Below are 21763 nucleotides of genomic sequence, written 5' to 3'. Positions count from 1 at the left end.
TATGCCTAACCCATACAGGGCTGTCCAAACTAGCAGTATGAACAAGCAGTGAAAGCCTACACACAGCCTGTCTACAGACAATAAACAGGGCTGGTGATGTGCAGATGATGGTGGTGAATTTTGGGAAACACTCATAAGGACACTTCAAAGACAGCGTGGGAAACTCTTCTATTACTTGGTGCTGTTTGTATTTGGGGATACCAACAGTATCTGAATAAATTACTCCATAAATTCTCCACTTAATCCTGTTAGTTTTCCTTAAAATAATGCTTGAAACATTACATTTTGTTTTAATACAATTTGCTTTTGCAGTAGGAACAAACAGGCTTGGAAATGTGAGTCAAAGACACTGCAGTATTTGTAGTGAAGTTAGTGGATGAGTGGTGCTTAGCTGGTTTGGATTTGTTGACAGAAAAACACAATAACACCACACTCGCCTTTTACAGCAAGCGCAAGATCAGCTATTTAAATTCACAGCCGCTCAGATCTCGAAGACGAAGTCCTTCACTGACCTGTAGCCATCGATGCAGCTGGCGTTGATATAGTCTGAGCCCTCGACACCTCGGATGGGCTGCAGGCAGACACGCGTGGATTCGAAAGGCATGATGTTCACCAGGCGGTTCTTGAACTTGTTGCAGGGCAAGTTGGCGCTGATAAAGCGTGACGTGTGGGCTTTGGAGTTGGCCAGTCTCTGTTTAAGAAACGGTGGGAAGAAACCAGGCAGGGAAAGAGATAGGGAGAAAAAAAATCAGTCAAGTAAATAAACAAGGATGCCTCTCTATCCATAGTTTCTTTTGATTGCATACCCCTACCAAGTAAAAGGTTTAAAGAGCAGGTGGGCGGGGTTACATGGCTCGCAGCCAGAATTATGTGTTTAAGATGATCATAATAGGGATATCTGCTCTCTTTGACATTACAGAGTACCAAGAGTTAAAAAGAAAACTGTTTACAGGAGTCTGAAGCACAACTTGCCACATTTACTATGAGCATTAACCACTTTAAGGAAAAAGCATAAGAGGTCCACTCAAAAGTTTACTCCTAACTAGAGATGGTCTGATTCAGAAATCTGCTGTCTGCAGTAGACTGTCTCCCATAGCGTCCCAGAGCTTGCTTGAAGGACTGTAGGCGTGACATGCTCAGTGCTGGCAGTGGACAGAGCACAGATGGACAGCACAGGAGCGTGTATGCCCAGTTATCGTACTCCAGGAGAATTTGTGCACGTGCGTGTGCGATGTGGCCAGACTGTGTGGGCATGGAGGCTGTGGCCCCCACGTACGCCACAATCATTCTCTCACTCTTTCATTCTCTGTTGTTGGCAGGAGTGTAGATGCTATTATCACTTCAAACAGAATGGATCATGGTCATAAGAGGGCTAATGGCAGAGCCGCGCTGGGAGGAGAGTGCGTAATAACATCACAGTCAATGGCTATTGACAGAAGGTGTGCGCGTGTGACTGCGACCTTGAGCCCCAGCTGTGTGTATGTGCGAGTGTCAGTCATTTTGTAACTCTCCATGTGTATGTGTGCTCACGTGTTGGTGTTTATGTGTGCTTGTTCTTGTACATTTGTCCCTGAAACATGTGTTGGTCTGTATGCAGTGATGCTGCCGTGCAAACGGCTGTGATGTCTCAGCGCTGATGTCACGGATTCAAAAAAACAAAAAGAATACTTGTGCAGTGGCCGATTGGGTGAATTAATTATTTGTGACACCGACACGGATTTTTTGCAGCTGCAATCTGTTGCACCTTTGACAAGATTCCACCATAAAAGTAGCAGAGCAAACAGGTTTCGTTAATGTGAGGAAAAACAGGGAGAATGGTAACTTTATTTTGTAACTTTTGTTATTTATTACCACTTCCTGTGCAGCAATCCATTGACTTTTGTAATTATTATGTAATTATGAAAGAAATTAATTGATGTGTGTGCGTCAATCACCTTGAACTCCAGCTCCATAGCGGTGACCGTCTCTCCAGGTGCGGGCTGGGTGAGTTTCTGGATGTGGGCGTAAAGGTTGCGGGCTGGCACCTCGGTGTTGCCGCAGGTAGCGGCCTCCAGTAGGGCTTCATGAATAAAGATGTACTGGTCCTCAGTCTGGACCATATAGTTCCTCTGGGCACGCATGCACGTCACATGGCCGTATATGTCTACAGATTTCTCGTGCTTCATGCGCTCCAGCATGGCATCAATCACAATGAAGCAGCCAGTCCTGCCCACGCCCGCACTGATGGAGAGAAACGGAAAAATTAATATGTTTTCCTGTTTGTACAGACGATCATCATGCGGTGGAAAGACATCATTAACACAAAAAACAAACATGCAATCAGGAGGACTGTAGAGTATAGTAAGATTCCCGGTTCTTTAATGTTCTCTCTACACTTGACAGCTGAACACTCAGCATCTTATCATCCGGGGTTAGTTGTTTTACACCTGCTAACAGTAACAAATTACTGGGGCAAATTAATATATCATTACTCTATAATAATACCATCAGCAAATTAATATCAGTGTCCACAAGAACAACATTTTATCATCTCTGTTGCAAATGATGTCCTTTACAGAGCAGATTCATAACTCCTGTTGTTACAAGTACTTCCATTAAATATATTTTAATGGTATTTCAGTTTTTAGTATGTATCTATTATTCTGTTTGATTAATGCACTACTAAAAACACAGCTTGTTTCTTCATGTTCCCACCTGCAGTGGACCACCATGGGCCCTGCATCTGGAGGATTGCAGGCCTTTACCCGCCGAAGGAAGGCCAGGATCGGTGTGGGATACTCGGGCACCCCGTGGTCTGGCCAGGCCATGAACTGGAACTGTCTCACCTCCCTCTTTTCACTGGAGCCATTCTGTGGGTGAATCAGTTTAGTCAATAAAACAGGAAGCCTAGTGGGAGATCCTGGCATGGTAAAGTGTAACTGGCTCCTTTAAAGTAAGACATTTTCATCGTTAATAAGTAAAGGTCATGCTGTTTTTTTCATGCGATTCATCATTCTTCATCGTTCACGTAAAATCTCCAGTAAAGTCTGAAAAGCACATGTGATTCACTATTTTAAGGTCTCAAGTTAACGCATAACTTTGATAGCAGTACATAGAGCGCTCTACTTGTAGGCCTGTGATCATGCTGCAAGTGTAGGTGTAGATAACGTGTATAATTTTGGAACTTAGCCCCAGCGGTTTCTCTGAAGGGGTTTCTTGGCATTGTCACCATTTCTGATTGAAACCAATTAATTGTTCCAGCCAGAGACTTGCATTTAATTAGGAATTATAATAATGTTAGAAATTATAACCAAGTGATGGAAAAAAGAAATGGAAGAGGAGAAATAAAGGACAAACCATTAGTCACATCATCACTGCACTGAAGTATACGAATCAAATTGAGAGAAAAAAGTGCTTCTTAAAAGAAGAGATGAATGTTGGAAGTTACGAAAACAATTACAATAATGGAAAAATTATTCATGTATAATAGCCTTTAACTGTCGGCAGAAAAATGAGGAATTGCATTTAGACTGCAAATGAAAAAGGCTACTCTACCTTGTAGAGGGCGAAAGTACGGACGCTGTACGTTGCCAACTCTACAGTGTCCAACATGGTGACCTGGATCATCCCATAGGTCTCTGTTCCTCGCGATGGCCAATACTGGTCACACTTCACCTGGCGAAGCAAAAGAGAGGGCACGCTGTCAGGAGTGAACTGCTGCGAGTATGCACCACGAGGCTAGTGAGAGGCTAGTAGGATCACACTGATTAACAAGGAGGGAACATTAAAGAGGTCAGATCAAAGGCTTTGTCCACTGTCTAATTAAAAACTGAAGACTCGGCATCAGCTCGGGTATCCGCTACAGAAAAAAAAAAAAAACTGCAGAAGCAAGCTTTTGCATGAGCGTTCATGTGTGTCCGCATTTGAAGCGGGCTTCAATCGAGCATAAAAAGCCCACTTTGTCTTTTACCAGCCTCTGATCATTTTCAATTAGCTAATTGTCGGGTGGTTCGCACTCCTTTGTCATGTATGCTTTTGGCGCATTTGTGCTGATCGGGTGCTGCATTGTGGAGGGAGATGTGTCTAAAAGCCTGTTCTGGCCAGCCGTGAATGGACAGCAGGTTCGGCCACCTGGCTCCATATGTGCTCCATATCTTTGGTCTCATCCACAAACTTTGCTGTGGATGAGACTAAAGATTCTCCAAACACTAGCACCGAGTGTTTGTGTATCTCTGAAATGACGACTGGCCTTCATTTTACTCCTCGTGGCTTAGCAACGTGTAGTTGTCACTACTTTAGAATAAAAAAGAAAATGTTTCTTTTCACAGCTATTCTTCACTCAGAAATAACCTTTCCTGACCAAACTGATGAATTTAATTGCTGAAGGTAACTTGGCAAAAACTGGACTTACAAAAATGCAATCACATAATCAGTCATTTGATATTTAGAAATGCTTTCATCGCCTTCAACAACTATTGAACAAAGTTTAATGGTTAAGGTGATGAATCACCTTGATACCTAAACACTCGGAATAGCCAGCCTGGTCTTGCCCAAGTGGGAAACTCTCAGGCAGAAACATGAAGGTAGTTCATTCATCCCAAGGTTATAGGGGCATAAACATGGGACGGTTAAAGATCAAGAAAGAAAGTCTGAAGCCCAATCCTAAAAACAGAGAAGGTGTCTGTCTCTGAAATTCAAACTGGGAGTGGTTCCTATTCTACTTCTGGAAACTCACAACAAGGGGTCTGCACTCAGAGTGATGTGCTCTTTTGAGATAACATAAGATATTTAAGACATGTTTATAATATCCTCTCTCTTTAATATACAGTCTGTGGTCTTCCCCTCTAGTTCCTGGCCTGTCTAAAAATGTCTTTGGAAGCACTTCATGTTCAGTATGACCCTTTCAAGGCTTTTTCCCAGTCAGTTACAGGCACGGAAACAACAACTACAGAATCAGCTTTAACGTCAGGAATCCTGGGACAAGAACTTGCTGATATTGATTTGGATAACATGAGAGGAAGAGATGTGGCACGGGTGAGCTAATCATATTGATACTGCAGTACAGAGCTGACATTTGGAAGCACTTTGGCCGTCTCAGAAAGCTGGTAAAAATTGACAAACAAAATGCACTAAAATTCACCCCCTCACATTTCACCTCCCCCGGTGACAGTTTCCATTCAGAAGCAGAGGCAGACCTCGCAGGAGAAACTCAATTGAGTGATGGGGAACTGCTTGCCGTACAAACATATGGATTAGCAGTCACCACTGTAATGAATATCTTTGTGCTGCCTGAGGTTGGGTGGCATATTCTCCTACACAAAGAACTACAGAGGGACACGAACACACACACACAGGCTCCAAGTTTCACTATCATCTGCTTCTGCTTTGAACCTTGCTTTCTCACATGTCGTCACCTGGCCTTTTGCAGCTGGCATAGACCTCTTATCTATACACACACACACACACACAAGTGAGTAATACCACTGGTCTCATTTCAAGTCCTGACCTTTTAGGGTTTTACTAACTAGTAATGCAAGAGGAAGCAGAAATTTTTCCTGCAGCCGGATCTCATCATTATATTTGTCAAGCAGCTGCTCTGTTTGGCATGAGACGTCAGTCTAACTGGGTGGTGGGAGGTTGACTCACGCACCATATGCGCCTGAGTGCATTTGCGAGAGAGACGCAGACAAATAAAGATTGTGTATTTATATAAAAGGAGTGGACCTAAAAAACAAAATTCCCTGAAACAGTGAAGTAAATCCATGTGTCTAATTAGAAGCACAGGCATTATTTTGGGATGATTTTGCAAATGTATCAATGCATTTCTCTTCATTATCACACTGCAAACACTGTTTGTTTGATATAGTTTGGAGCCTAAGTGTTCAATATTATTCCAAAATTAAATTAGGGAATCTAATCAGTTTAGCTGACTGTTGGCTGTCTGATACCGTTTTGGAAAAAGCCATTTAAAAGTTGTCACATACATGCCACTAATCATGATTAAACTAAATGTTTAATCTTCTGTATAGAGAAAGACTGCTTTGATTTGGATGCACCATGTGTATCACAATATGTTTACAAAGTATTACTGCACAGCTCTTTGTGAGCGCTAAGCTATAAGCTATACTGAAAATAGAAGTTTGTGGAAGGTTCATGCAAAGTAAAAATGATTTTGGAGGGGCTAACACTGCACCGAGACACCACCTCCTGGTTCGGAAATGAAACTACACCCCTAAAGCTTCGTCCACCACTCTTGTGATGTCACACACAAAAAAATAAAAAAAATCCAATGTAGTCTGATATGATTTGGAAAAATACTTCCACCCCCAGCTGGTCGAAGGCGGGTTTGGTTCTTTGTGTCTCTCTCCATGGTGTTGGCAAACCAGCGGATTTCAAAATGTGTGTAGGAGGTGGGGATTGGCTCCGAGGCCTATTCATTTTTCTTTAGGTTCCTCGTGTCGTGGTGTTTCAGTTCTTTATATCCTTATGTATATGCACAGCCACCACTCTGGGCTCAAAGAAGGAGAGCCTGTTTATCTGTCACAGGGCTCTGAAATTGCCACTCAGACGCACTAAATATACCAAGAGGCGTTTGTGAATACAAGTATGTCCTCCCCATCAAGTGAATGTGCAATAAAACTCATCTAATCAAGCTGAATATATTCTCAGAGGAACAAATAAATGAGTTCTGTTCTGAGAAGACATATTGTGCTCACAATTTGCCTAAATGATTGATTGCACTGATAGCTTAAAATTAAAACAGATGATAGGTTGTGAAGGATAGCAAGTAATTTAAAGCTTGACAAAACAATTGCGAAGAATCAGTATAGATGAACTCAGGTAATGATCTTCTCCTCCAAAACAGTTGAGTCTGGGATTTTGGAAACAAACTCTTATTTATACTTCTTCTCTTCTCCCGTTCTTCATCTGGAGACTGTCTTTTATTAGGGTACTGTATGCATACGCTAATAAAACAGCACATACTGGCAGGGCTCCATGCTGATATTTTTTTCCCCCTCCAAGGAATTCATGTGCATGATTTTGTGATGGTAATTAAATAAACCCAGTCCAATTTTGAATCTCAAGTTGTCTGGTGCTCTTTCTCTTTTTTTCTCCACTTCTTTTATTAGCATAGATTTATTTTAGGAGCCCACAACTGTTGTTAGATGACAATCCTTTTTCATTCCAACTTCAGAAATTTCATTATAGTGCTGTGGCTTTCGTGGTATTACTATATGTATGGAACCTTGATAAGGAAGTGCCAAAAATAAATACGCAGAAATCGAGTATTGAACAATTTTTAAATAATCAAAGAGTTTGCATTATCAGATTTGAATATATAAGCAGTGCACATGCATCACTTTCACGTGGGACCGTTCAATAGCAGGATTGCAAAGTTAGACGCACAGTTGCCAGGATAACTTCATCGTAAGTGACAAGCAAACAGCAGGGGAAATCGGAAACGGTACGAAGGTTTGTGCTGTTACCTCACAAACATATTTAGACAGAGTTCACGCAGAAGTTTTTTAGAGATTGCTGAAGACTGCGGAGAAGAGCAGCAACATGAAGCGATACTGTCCGCAGACAAGCAAAATATCCTTTGAAGTCCTTGTGACTTTGATCAGGCTGACAAATCCAGCTTTAAAGCAGGACTGGGTGTCTATATGCCTTCAGGCTTTGTTGGGTGTAAAGTTCCTCAGTGTGAAGCTACATAAATATATATACACAGGCCATTTGTGTATCAGAAAACTCCATTTCTGTCCACTTTTTGACTTCCAAACGTCAGCTGATGGTTGGGTTTGTTTGCAGCATTGTCAGCCTCGGTGGCTTTAAGTTCTATACAAGAGTCCTTCGTTTTGCTCTCCTCTCTGCACCAATAACAGCTACTGGTTTGTTGATTTGTCACTCAACAGCGAACAAAAAAGATAAACAATAATATTAAACAAAATATTTTACAACTAACATATTAACAAGCATTAAACATTATGTACCACTTAAAATTCATTATTATCATTGCAATTAATAATTTATTATAATCACTTTTATGGGGTTCATTATTAATAAATTAAATTAAATCAATGCATGATTATTGCTTTGTGCAGGAATTGTTGAGGAATGAAGTTGCACATTACAATATTTTTAAGGCTTCTCCTTACCCTTGACTTTTCCTCCAGTCTGGTCATCATGACAATGGTGCTGGATCTCTGCTCCCACACCATCCTCCAGAAATCACTCAGTGTCTCCGGCAGAGGCCCCTGAGTAGCAATGTAGGCATTCTGCTTCCTGTAGCCGTCGATGTAATTGGCATTAATGTAGTCACTTCCTGGAACAGCTGTAAAAAAGACAAACAGTGTGCATAAAACTCCTATTAGACAGTACGGTAACTATTATAATATTTCACTGTTCATTTATGGATATTTTCCCTTTGTACACTGTCTGCTAGAAGTCAAAGACAACCTGTCAGTCAATCACCTCGATTACACAGGTCTTTATGATTTACATGCTTAAATCAATACGGAACAAAAAAGATACTTATGTGTGCAAAATTTTCATCTTTTAAACCTGAACCTGCAGCCGTACAACATGTCCTTGGAAGTTTTGAAGGAGGCCTCAATCGATGGCGGTGTCAGTCAATAGCTATCTGAGGGGTTAAGTGGTTACGTGAGCTCTTACCATCAACGGAGGTGAGCACCACTCTGGAGTGGTCATAGGCGATTACGTTTGCATAGCGGTTCTTTGGCTTGTTTACTTCCATGTTTGAGTTTTCCCAGGTAAACTGCTGGCCTGGATCAATGGACTGTGAGACAGGACAGAGGAAGGAGGGAACAACAAAATGAATAAATGAAGTACGAATGATTATGAGAGAATGAACAGAGAGCCACCGAGCAAAACGAGAAGCTGTGCTGTGGATACCAGCTCACAAAGTGAATCCCTGATGCTTGCTGCTCTGCAGCTGCTTTTTGTGGATTAACAGTTTGGTTATCTGCGTGACATTTGCTGTCTTATGCTAATGAAGTACAAATATAAAGGGTCTCAATTTTTCATAGGCAGAGTGTAGAAAGGCTTTAGTTTTAGTTGAGAAGTTAGAAAGGTTTTAAGTTTGCAGTCCACAATTTGACAATTCCACTGAATTACCTTATCCTGGGAGGTCATCTGCACAATTTGGTGCAGTGTCCACAACTGTTTGTTCTTGTCTCTATCGTATCTTCCTGGCTTGTGTTTTTGTCCTCTCTCTTTCTGACCCTCTTACGTCATTTGTCTCTTGGGCTAACACGACAGCAGGCTGCATATATATCGATCCGGGGAGATATGTGATGGCCTCTTATCCCTTGCTAGATAATGTCACAGAATCTCTTGTTATGCCATATCGATCCCCCACAGCTCACGCCGGAACCATGTCCAGTAATTCCCCGGGCCTCGTGCCTCACAAATCCAGCAGGAGTTAAAATGACACATTCAAAATTAATTCTCTAACTTAATGCAACTACTTCAGTAATTTAATTATTACAGGTCATTTTACGTCAAAATGTTACAGCACAGCTTTCATGTAAAAATACTTGGATAATGGACAAAATCTATGGTGCAAGGTGAAGCCTCGAGAGGAGGAAAATAAAGATCCTGGGCCATTAAATGTTTCTGCAAAAAGTCCTTATACGAACAAAGCAGGTGTAGTTCTCCTTATTTGTAAATCAAACGTACAGCAAATTGCCATTCAGCTGCTTTCTTACAAACACAATGAACTGATAGCGTTCCTAAAGTGGCACCTACATTAGTATAAATGTGGCTTAAAATTGAAATTTAAGCTGTTCTGCACGTTTGTTTCTGAACAGGACATAAAAATGTAAAATGCTCATATGCAACTACAGCTCCAATTTGCTCTGCGGTGAGAGTCACAGGGGCACAAGCCTATTGCTGCTGATGAGCTCAGCACTGCCAATTTTTCTGTCCGTGGCCGTCAGTGTGAAGAGAAAAATTTTATTTGCAGTCAAAACATGTCATATCGATTTGAGAGCTCAGTGAACACAGCAGGCACACTAGGCTGATGACAACTAGCAAACAAGTTAGAGGTAGAAGTGGCAGAAAGAGGTGAGAGGCAAATGCCCAAGGTACTCTCAATGACACAGTGGAAATATTTTAAAATAAACATAATGATATTGCTATGACGACGGCTGCATGATATTGCTTCCTGCGATAAAAAGACTGTCAGGGGAGCTGCAGCATGCCTGATTGACAAATTCTGCTCATTACCCAGTGTGCTCATTGCTCAGTGTGATGAGAGGAAGTGGCAAAGCCACTAGATATTCTGAGCCTTGGGGTAAGACGCAACGGGAGCAGCCGGCGAACGTGACTGTGACAAAGCGCCATGAGCTCTGCCACAGCGCCATGGCTGGCACAGAGATGGATGGCCATCTGCCGGGCGATGGAGGGGGTCTTCCCTGGCTTGGAATGACTGGTGCAGGAAGGGAATGGTGCTGGGCTGGTTGCCTGCAGTCATACAAGCCACTTCTCTGGCTTGATTCGTTTACACTAACTCAACAGGCCGGCAGGGTGATGTTGTAGAGAGGCACTGAGCAACACAAGGAAGAACTTAATTGAGAGCAGATTTTTACCAAGGCCTAATTATCTCCCCGGTTAGTTGTTAATTTCACAGCGAGTCAGAAAATGTCCTTTAGAAACATATTCTGTACGTTATAAAATGAAAAACTTTGCAGACAAATTTATGCATAATTTGTCGTGCACTGTTTACGGCTACTTCTCAGAGATATTTGATGTTTCAGTGAACAAAATGTCCATTTATCCATTTTTTAACTATTATCTAACTTAGGATCGTGGCTGGTTTGAGTCCATCCCAGCTGTCATTGGATGAAAGGCAGGCTACATCCTGCAGAGGTCGGCGGCCTATCAAAACATTTCTCAGTAAAGCAGGTCCTGTAAACTAGAACCTGCAAAATTCCAACACACATTTTCAGCTCCAACGTGTTGCAGCAAAACACTAACGCTTTCTAAAGAAAGGATTAATCACACAGCTGCTGTGTTAGTTTTAGCTGGGAGTATTCCAAAAAAGGAAAACTGAATAAACAAGGCCTCTATCATTCATAAGGCAAAGTACACAAACACTACATTTTCAAGGAAGAATTTTTATAATTGTATTTATCTAGCTTGCTTTGTGGGTCAGCAAGTGTGTTAGAACAGTTATATAAAGCTATCAAATTGATGTCATTTTCCCCGTAATCACTGGACGGGGCAGATAGCCGATCAGCTCAAATAAAATGTTTGCTATAGTTTGGGCTTATGATGTTGCGTGGGAAATGGTTATGAGGTTGGCAAAATTACTCTGCTGTTTCTCTCGGGGTGCAAAATTGCACAGAATAACATCTTGATGTACGGTCAGGAACAAACTGAAAGAGGCGAGAACATGACCTTCTAAATCGATGTAAAACAATCAGTCCAAAAAAAAAAAAAAAGACTTGTTGGACCCATTGATGGAATAAAGCTAATTAAAGAAAACACATCAAACAAATCAGCAAATAAATAAAAGATGGCTCTTGTTTTTTCTGCATTCAAGGATGCCTCTCCACTTCTTCTGGCCTTGCTCAGTACCCAGACGAACAATGTGCCACTTTAAATGCAAATTTGCTTTTGTTTTTGTGAGGAAGAACACTAGACTAGAGATAATCTCTCACCGAGGCTGCCTGTAAAATAACATTCCTCAGGAAAACATCAACACGCACACAGATTGCTTAAGCAACTTGCCACCTACTAGTTTTGTGAAAAGGCATCTCACAGCATTTAATATAAGTGTTGCTTTCCTAGTGAGATTGGTAATAGAGTTGTAAAAATGACTGAGGAATGTCCGCGTAAGAAGGCTTCCATAATCTATTAGAATACATGCATATGGGATCAAAGAGAAAAACTTCCCCCCAGATATCATAACAAAGAAACACATTTTCATGCTTGAAGGAGTGAAAATGTCTGATACAGCGTTAGTGCGCTGCTCTTACCTCGTACTCCTGGGAAAAGCGGAGGCCGTCATTGGCCTTGAGTCGCTCTATGTGGTCAGCCAGGTCAGCGACGGGAATGGGGGGGTGCTCCCTCATTCCTGGGAGAGGAAAAATAGGGGGGGAGGGGGGGAGAAAAGAGTGAGACCTGGCTGTTTTTGCGTCAAACACGAACACTGACTTGCACAAACATTGGTAGGACCACAGGGTGAGTGAGGCTGCCGGTGGGACCATGGGGTGGCTGTGTAACAGTGAAGAGTGTGCACTTTGTTGAACAATGCATGAGGCGAGGGAGAGAAAAGAGAGAGAGAGAGTGCACAAGTTGAAACAGGCTTGTGACATTTGGTGACATTTGGTGATATCGTCATGCTAAGTGAGTAGGACAGAGGTGGGGCTGATACGGAGATGCACATGAGTGACTGGGTGAGCATGCTCCTTGAAGGAAGCAGGAGACAGACATCTCTCTGACTCCACAAAGCTCAATTGGTGGCAGAGGTGGGCCCAGAGCAAGAACCCGCAAGTCTCTACAAATCAGTCACACTGTCACTTCCTACTGAGGAAAAAAAACTGACTGGTCACCAGCCAAAACTCATTTCTTTGAAAATCCCTTTCCCTACAATAGACTATCTTTCGGCCCAGCCTGGAGCGCTCGGGCTGGATTAATTTCAAACAACCCCCCTGCCGCTCTCTAGATTTCTCATCGCTGGGTTATTGGATGATTTATTGCTAATCTACCGACACAAATTCCCCCTGTGCCTCTGAACTTGGCAGGGCTATGTACTTAAAGGGATTGCTGGGAACTTGGCTCATGTGTTAAAAGTTAACTGTATGTAATGCATGAAGACACTTTAAAGTTATACACGGAGCATCATTAACCTTACACACAGCCTTGAAGTCACACAGATCAGACGCTTTAAAAATGCAGATATATTAACATTAGTGCCTTTGGCTGAGCACATCTATAAGGTCATGGGTCATGCTTTCAGATGAGAGACCGCTCCAGCCCTAATAATGCTCTAACATTAATGGTTAATGGCTAGTAACTATGGCCGTTGTACACGATGAGACCTGGCCAATTACCCAAATTGAATTCTATCACACAGAGGAGCCTATGAACACATTAACATCAGTGTACATGTGTTTGTGCATTTTCACCAAGGTTTTTTTTTTTCTACAGCAGTGTTGTTGGTTAAATGGAGAGTGAAGCCATAGATAACAAGGCTAATGTAGAGCATGTGTAACTGTCCGCACTGCTCAACTACCCATGAAACCATCTAATCCACTGCTTCTATCATAAAGGTGTTGTGGGAAGTTCACAACCAAAAGAGGACATTGCAGCATCCTTGGAATGCCAGAAGCTGTAAGCTTGTAGGCTCATGATGTCTGTCAGGATTGCAACGCGGGAATGGGTTTCGGGAGAGAGGGAAGAAAGACTGCATGTGTGGGGAAATACAGAGTAGGTGAGAAAGCAGACTAACTTGGAGTGTTGGGGCAGCGATGAGAGCTGGGACCTGTGGAGAGAGGAGAGTGAAGGAGGAAGGAAGAAGAACACTCAATCAATGGAGGTGGCTCAAGACCAGACTAGGGCCAAACAGTATCTGCAAATAACCTTTCAAGCTAGCTGGAGTGTGCAGCAAGTGCTGTTTGCCCTCTTGGGACAATTCAAGTAGTGCAGTTTACACTGTTAAACCAAAGTGCATACAAAGCTTGACTTTAAAGTACTCTCCTGTGGCAGGATGTGTAAACTCAGTGCACTGCATCACAGAGTAAAGGCAACTAGATGTTTCAGCTTAAGTGTCAAGAGGAAATGTTGACATCTGGTTGGTGAAAACTTTACTTGAAGGTAAAGGTTTTGCTAAAATCCCTTTCTGTACGTGAATCATTTGCATGCACAGGTACCCACCCAGTCAATCGGGAAGCCAAGCAACTGTGATGAACAACTTGACAGAGTGGGTAATAATTAGACTTTTTCAGTTAAACTGAGGGCTGGTTTAAATTCCTAATAAGAGTGGTCTTTGCTTCATTAAACATCTTTTTTTTTCTTTAATGAAGTTACCACATTGCCAGCTATTAACTAGGTGAGCACAATATAGTTATTATTGATAGATGGCCTGGCCAAACTTAAAAATGCAGGTTACGTAAACAAGTGATTTCCTATTACTTCGGCAAACTGTCTCCAAGTGGTACTTGATGCTATATTTAAAGTGTTAGCAACAAATGATCTTAAGTAAATATTTGCAAATACCATCTGATCCACGTCTGTCAAGGATAAATCAGGTCAGTTACTCAGAGAACCACACGACTGCTGCTGGAGTGCCAAAAAACGCACAGCCGAAAGCCTGTTGAACAAACCAACATGCCGGAGACGTGAGCTGCAATCGGCCGGACCGTTTCGACAACAATCAGTATCAGAGCAGGAATGTTCACCTGCTGGGGGCGAATCAAAGAGAGAAAAGAGCGACAGGACAGAGGAATGGGCCGTTCAATATTCTCTCAGCTCAGGCTTGGAGTCTTCTATGATTTCACAAGCTAGACACAGCCTTGGTAATTTTTGATAATCACCACTCTTGAAGCAAAACAGCGAGGTGGAAAAGGAGAATAAGAAGGAGATAATGTTGACGTAAAGGGAGAGAGAAAAGGGGGGGTGTAAGGGGAGAAAAAGAAAGAGATTACCCTGCAGGGGGAAATGGAAGACAAAAGACGAAAGAGGTGGAGTGGGAGGATGGGAGAACAGGGCTCTTTCAGAGCGACAGCACTGCTTAATTCCTCTGCAGGGGTTCAAAGGGGCTCTGTGTGTGCGTGCGAGGGAGTGTATGGCAAATGGGATCTTTAATAACCCGTGAGAAGAGATACACACGCGCTCACACAATCACACACACACACAGGAAAAACACACAGAAACGTGCGCGTGCACTGAGGTTGACATTTTGTCTCAGCTCCATTGTTCCCTCCGCCTGGCTCACCTTGACATCAGAGGCAGCAGGACTCATTATCAGCTGGGGGGAATGAAAGGAGCTCATGGAGGAAGGAGGAGCAAGAGACCAGAGGAGGAGGAGGAAGAAGATCAGGGGGAAAAGGAAGAAGGAGGATGCCGAGGCGGGCACCCTTACACGACGCACACACAGACTTCAGCAGCGTGTGCGGCTGGAATTTGAATTCACTCAGCCTGACTTCACTGATACCGTCAGCTGGGCATGACGCGATCACAGTTTGTTGATTTCTGCTTGCTGCCCTTTTTTTTTAAGAATTGGTGAAATTTTCTTCCTGACAACAAATCAAATAAGCCGTACGTGTGAATGTCATAAAGTAACACATGCTACAAAACACTAATAAAGAAGAGATCCATCAAAGGAATGAGTAAGGAAGGCATTCACTGCAGAGCAAGATTGCTTCAGGGAAGGCTGTGCAGATTCGAGTTGGGGGGAAAAAAAGCAATATCTACTATTTTTCAAAAAATCTTGAAAATAAAAGACATTAAAGAATACTATTAAAGATATGAGTGACCTTTATATATTCTTTCAGCACTGAAGATAAAATCTGTTTTTGAGTTACCGACTGATGAATTTTAGGAGCGCTTTCATTTTGGAAATGACGCTCTTTCAAATCCCTAGTCAAAAAGCAGAATATCCTTTTTTCTTCATTTTGATATTAAAAAACTGAATTCTTTTCCTGCAAAGCACTGATTAAAAAATAAAACACACATGTACAAGTTTCTAGGTTTACCCTTAAACAGACCCATGAGGAGAAGTTGAGGCTGATGCCTTTTTCCCGTCTTATCGAAGTTACATCGACTTGTAAACATCAACCCTCAAGCTTTAAATTACAAAGAGAGCTTCGAATGCTTTATTAAAGCAGAACTCTGTAAGCTTGCCACTGTCTTAATAACACGGATAACTGTGTCACTACTGTCTTAAACCAGAAAGTTCAGAAAGTTCAGAGCGGAAAGCAGAGAAAAGTTTACATAAACTCTTTGTTGTTCCTTGTGTAGCTGTTTGTTACCTGGGGTCTGGTAGTTGAGTCTTCTCATCTCTACAGGGTCGGAAGAGTTGCCCAGCAGGGAGTCTTTCACCCCACCCGAGTGCTCGTCTTTAGGTAAGGGTGATGCACGCTTCCTGTGGTGGTAGAAGCAGACAGTAAGGGCATTTCAAGCTGAGCTCTAAGCTCAAAGTTAGCCGTACGCTGAATAAAAGCATACAGGCTGTATGCAGAAAGATTCAAAATTACATCAGTGATTCCTCTATTTAGAACAAAAACAAACAAAAAATGCACACATTTTCATGCTGTTTCACACTTGATGAGGTTAATGACATAGTTGATGGTTTTCAAAGCTACTTTTGAGGACCACCAATTCAAGAGATAGTAGGCATCATCCTCATTAGTTTGAAAAAACTGGAGTTTAATGTGTTTGAAGAAACACCGTAATTTTCCTGGAGTGGGCTAGGTTTGGCTTGTTTGCGGCTGGGTAGGTGACAGCTGCAGTGTGGGAATGTGTACATGACTGCCTGTTTGTGTGTAGTAAAGACAGAAATGTGTGCTTTCCGCTGCTGTTTGTGTGCGCGAGTGCTAACAACACATTGTGTTTACTGGCTTCCAGATTGAGAGGAAAACAGGCGGAAGCTGTAATTAGCTCATCAGCTGGGTGGCACAACACAGGGTAATTAGACCAGTTCTGCAGCACCTGTGCTGCTGGGCCCGGCCTAGCTGAGTCTAGCATAGCACAGAACAGAGCAGCACAGCTCGGACTGGCTCAGCTCAGTCGACCGTGAAAAGGGAAAGAAAGCATGTTTTCAGATAGCCGGCATCTGTTGACATACACACACAAACAGGCACACAGATGTACGCTTTCCCATCTCTCCAACTTTTACAAGTACAAACACACAGAGACACTCATACAGATACAGCTGCACACTCACAAGCCTTCTGACTGCAAATGGAAATGGGCGGAAGGAAGCATCAGGGTGCCCTGTGGAAATTTCACATCTCATTGCACTCCATTTGCAAGTGGCGAGCGTGGGTTTTAGGAAAGAGCAGGGCCTTCTGTTGAAGCCCAGCGTGGTGAGAATACACAAAGCTGCTGGTGCACACACAGCCTTAACCCGGTCCACCTCAGCCACTGGGGCTGGGGGCCTCTCTGCCACCTGTTATCTTATGCTGCAGAGGCTTAAGTTAATGCTAGCTGCATGACGGTTAATCTATGACAAGCATCACTTCCTCTCCAGCCGAGAGCTGAGCCAGACCGTATCTGGTTTTCCCAGAGTTTGCTCTTAGGCTCGGCTAGACTGAGGGAGGGGATGAGAGAGATCTGTCCTCTGCACACCTCATCCATACCTCTGACCCACTCAGATGCCAATCAGTGCTACATGACACTTTAGTGCTGTCCTAAAGTAAATGTGGCTCATCTTGGGCTCAAAGTGATGGTTAAAATGTGAGAATGTAAAGTAGACGCACATGCACACTGTGAGAACATGAGTGTGTTTGCAGTACAGGGTGTGCTTAATGAGGCTAGAACAGGCCCCTTTGTTGCGACTCCTGCCAAGGGGAAGCAGGAAAAGGAGGGGAAAAAAGGCTAAAAGTAGAGGAATGGGTCTCAGTGGAAAATGTCAGCTTAAAAGATGGGAACATTTCTTTTTCAGCAGTTTCTCTGTCTGGCATTTACTTCACAATGGCCCATTCAGCAGCAGGTGATGCCTTGGCATATTCAGATGGGGCCAGTCTTGAAGGGGCACGCTGACACTGGCTGGATAATGAAACGCAGCACGGAGACAAACCACAGCAGACAGAACGATCTGTGGGAGGAACACTGGGACTAGATGTGAAACATGCACCGGTACACGGACATGACCCTGGAGCTCCTCTGACCTCAGTTACCCAGGGCTGCAGAGTCTGCTCTTTCTCATGTATTGTACAATTTCTTAAAGTCGAACACATCAGACACAAAGATGATTCCTGAGATTCCTTTGAGATGATGCTTTTGGTGTGCAATGTCAATTAGAGATGAGAGACAGCCAACTCTGCAACCCCATAGAGATGATTAATACCACCAATTTCACAACACGGATGAAAATGACTTGGGCAGTGGAAGATGAAATTGTGATGGATGTTTCAGGGAAAGTACCCACCTTTCCTGTTTGCTGCATTCACAAAGGCAAGAAAGAAGTCGGGGTGTTAATGTGTAATAGTTATGCAGAAGTATTTTTTAACACATATCTTGATCTAACTGGACTGTTTTCCAAAGACTAAAAAAAAGCCAAATATTGAAAGCAAATGATTTTTAAAAAGTTATCGTAAAAAAAAAAAAAAAAATCTCTCGAGCCTTTTGAAAATAATCATGGCTTTGTTTGCTGCTAGTGATGGTCTTGGCGACTCTGCAGGTAGCAATAACAACCAGAGCTACAGTGTGATTATTCCTTTGCACATTTACTGCCAGTCCGCAGTGAAAAGGGCACGCAGCCACCTCCCCACAGTCCCTCCTGTCAATCTGTGTCTACATGAAGAAAGGGCTTCCAGACAGAGGACGTGCTACTCAGCAGTGAGCTGTCTCAAGGCCTATTATTAACCAGTCCCTTTCTAAGCCTGCCGGAGACAGCAGCCAAATAGCAACGCTGCAAGGCTGAGGATGGCAGGTGAGGCACGTATGATGTGAAATTAAGATCTTGTAATGGATCCATCAGGACAAGATAGTAGGTAGGACTTAATCATGAAGAAGTGAAGTGAGGGGAAAGAGTCCTGCAGCCAGTGCAATATTCTTTAAAATTAATGATGTACAAATAACTGTGCATGACTACCATGCTTGAAGAAAGGCTGGTTTTATAGAGCTGTATGAGTTACTTTTTGGTTATTTGGGAAAAAAGGTTAATTGTTAATTATAGCTCCATTATTTTGTTATTGAAAATCTATAATTGAAAGTCATGTCTGACAGCACAAAAGTCAAAGATGTTCAAAGTGCAAATATTCATTAGAATATAGCTGGAAGTCTTCACAGCTTATAAGCAGAACTGAGCAAATGTTTGGCATTTTTGTTTAATAAATCACTTAAAATCATTCATTCTAATCGACTAGTCGTTTTAACATTAGCCATTAAAGTTTCTCCAAAGCACCTCGTTGGTCTGTACATAGTCATGGTGTGCTGCACAGAGGCACGCGAAGTGCTTTAAAGAGATATTGACTAAGCGTTTACTTGAGCCCTCTGTTGCACCCTTCTGTTTCTTATTTCAAATGACCAATGGTGTTGGCAAAAACACATTCCTCACTCCTAACTAAGAGATTTTGACAGCCAAGCTGTGCTTTTTATTAGGGAGGCAATGTCAGTTGCCATTTCTGCTGAGACTTCACATAGCACTGCTGAAAATAGCCAGCTGGGCCAAAACATTTTGTATGAAAAAAACAAATCAACGTGTCTTTGGCTCTCCTCTCATTACCGTGTATATTATGCAAAGGAAAGTGGATGTTATAGTTTGGTGTGCGAGGAGCCTGGTGCAAGTGGCAGGAAGAAGCACGTCTCATTACCATTCCTGATGCAACCATAAGAAACCTACAATCACAAGTGTCACCGCATTTCAACCTCAACCAACTAATAATCAGAAGCACGGCTTCTTACTTCTTAAAGATGAGGATGGCGATGACGATGCTGATGATGAGCAGCACAGCCAGCACTGGGCCCATGACCCACAGCATTTCAGACTGCTCCATCCCTTGAGCCATACTTGAAGTGACCTCGATTGGATCTGAGTAGGGACTAGCTGAATATGTCATCTGTAAGGAAACAGAAAAGAGAGTACAGGTACATCAGAGAGGCACTTCAGACTTTTTAGTATGTATGCAAGGTCTCCCTTCTCATTTAAGTGTAATCTGGATTCCCTAGGGTGTTTAAAACTGCCTAAAGTTAAAAAAAAAGAAGCTCAAACATCAAAGGAAAAGGCACTGGACTCGGGGAGAACGAGCATGTTGCTAACATGAATTTAAAATTCTACACAGGGTTCAACTGTAGATCAACCACTTATATACTTAAAGGACAATTAAAAAAAGATACTGACACTTTGAATATGTAGCACTTTCTGTGGCTGAAGTAACAAAACTGGAAACAAAGTTTTCTACATAAGAGATAAACCAAATATCTCACTTCCCATATCTTGTTTCTGGCACTCGGATAGTCAAGTTGTGTCAACTTAGTAATAGATGACAGTCCAGTGATGAAGCAGAGCAGGCCACGGAGCTATCGACCAAACTCAAATCAAGTTTATATATTTCTGTTAGAAAAAACTAAGACGGCTGATGACAGAGCGACTGACACCAGAGTGAGGGAGGTAGAGATGGAGAGGCAGGGATAAGTGTGCATGTCCCTTGGTCGCTGAGATAAATGGGGGCACAAGAGAGGACTCATCTCTTCTTCATTAGTGTTCACACCGTGACAGAAGAGGAGGAGGTGACGACGAGGGTGCATTTCCACCTTGGTTGTAAATGAGACATCTTTCCACTCCACGTCTCTGAATGATGGGGGAAAGGGAGGTGGGGAGGTATGCATCGGTGTGTATGTATCTGAGGACGGGGTACCCGAGGGGATGCAGTATGGTGCATGTTAAAAAAAAAAAGGTTTGAAGAAGAAGGAATCCAACTGTGAGAGAGCAAGCTGACAGATGAGAAAAAGGGAGGCGTGAGGCATCTGTCATTAGAACTCAGCGTGACACCTATTGAATGACGATAGGAGATGCAGGTTGGGATAGGGAGTACAGAGTGTGGAAGGATATGGGTGACAGATCGCAGACCTCTAAGGGAATTGGGCTCCCAGCATGCAGTGGGAATGGTGGGGCAGCAGGCAGCAGTAATCCGGATCATTAGCTGCACAGCAGCCTGCTCTTCAGTGCACAGGCAGATATTAATTGGAAAGATAAGCTGCGATGAGCTCAAAGAGTCCTGCGCTCTGTCATATAGTTCTGTTATCACTCATGCTCTTGGACAACTGCCATGAAAACTTACACTTTGGGTGTGTGTGATACGGCACGTCTCAGTGGTGTACGTGCAAACCACCATGCTCTCATAGTGGGCCCGGAAACATGATAACTCAAGCAGGAAAGTGAAAAAATTCACATTTTCATGACAGCAATAGTTTACAGCAGCAATGTTTCACATTTGTCTCTGTCTCTCTCACACACACGCACACAGACAGACACACAGCAGGGACATGAGAACAGCTTTCTACCATTCTGAGCGCCTTTGGGAGGAACCTATTATCCAAGAACAAAGAAAAACGGCACAGCAATGGGACGCTGCTGATGTGACGACACCACAAGGCTTCCTGTTCTTTTGGGAAGGCCCGAAAAAGGCTGTAGGATATGGCCCTGCAGGGAATCCTGGGAAAAACTTTTTTTTTAATGAGGTAACAAATAACTGCAGCTGTGCTTTCAGAGAAGGATAAGAGAAGAAGAGCAAGAGCAAGAGCAGAGGAGAGGGCTGAACAAAAAGAGAGGGCTTTTTGTCTGGTGGTCACGGTGAAGTAGTGGGATCATCCATTTGAACGGCCCTAATATCTGATAAAAGCTCAGTCACGCAGCTCCTAATGCTTCTGCCCTCGCACAGCGGTATCACAATGGAGCAATGGTGCAGTGAAGGAATGTGCGAATCTGAGAGTGAGTCAGAGACAGTGAAAGACATAAGTGCATCCCTTACAACTCTGGATCAGTGCGCGTCTCTCTGTAAAGTATGGGCATGCAGTGTGTTTGGATATGCGCGACGTACACATGGAGTGAATACATTGATCATATTGTTACACTGCTGGGAAACACTGGAGC

The 21763-nt window shown here is 42.9% G+C and overlaps 1 protein-coding gene across 21 annotated transcripts in view; it reads right to left on the bottom strand.

Annotated features, from left to right (window-relative positions):
- LOC102196236 (receptor-type tyrosine-protein phosphatase F) overlaps positions 1-21763 on the bottom strand; it is a 157017-nt gene that overhangs the window by 8694 nt on the left and 126560 nt on the right. For 13 of the 21 annotated variants that reach the window (XM_005729094.2, XM_013909785.1, XM_013909789.1 and 10 more), the window contains 11 exons: positions 19576-19730; positions 18098-18109; positions 15978-16090; positions 13457-13489; positions 11982-12079; positions 8653-8776; positions 8136-8311; positions 3535-3654; positions 2695-2849; positions 1935-2220; positions 513-691 (listed from right to left, as the gene is read on the bottom strand). In XM_005729094.2, the coding sequence (XP_005729151.1) occupies positions 513-691; positions 1935-2220; positions 2695-2849; positions 3535-3654; positions 8136-8311; positions 8653-8776; positions 11982-12079; positions 13457-13489; positions 15978-16090; positions 18098-18109; positions 19576-19730 (1451 nt within the window). The remainder of the gene's footprint in view (positions 1-512; positions 692-1934; positions 2221-2694; positions 2850-3534; positions 3655-8135; positions 8312-8652; positions 8777-11981; positions 12080-13456; positions 13490-15977; positions 16091-18097; positions 18110-19575; positions 19731-21763) is intronic. The other 8 variants (XM_005729096.2, XM_013909798.1, XM_013909799.1 and 5 more) reach the window with 3 other exon arrangements.

This window comes from Pundamilia nyererei, unplaced genomic scaffold, assembly GCF_000239375.1.
Source record: "Pundamilia nyererei isolate P.nyererei 1_Seehausen unplaced genomic scaffold, PunNye1.0 scaffold00031, whole genome shotgun sequence".
Classification (NCBI taxonomy): domain Eukaryota; kingdom Metazoa; phylum Chordata; class Actinopteri; order Cichliformes; family Cichlidae; genus Pundamilia; species Pundamilia nyererei.
This window is presented reverse-complemented; position numbering and strand designations above follow the sequence as displayed.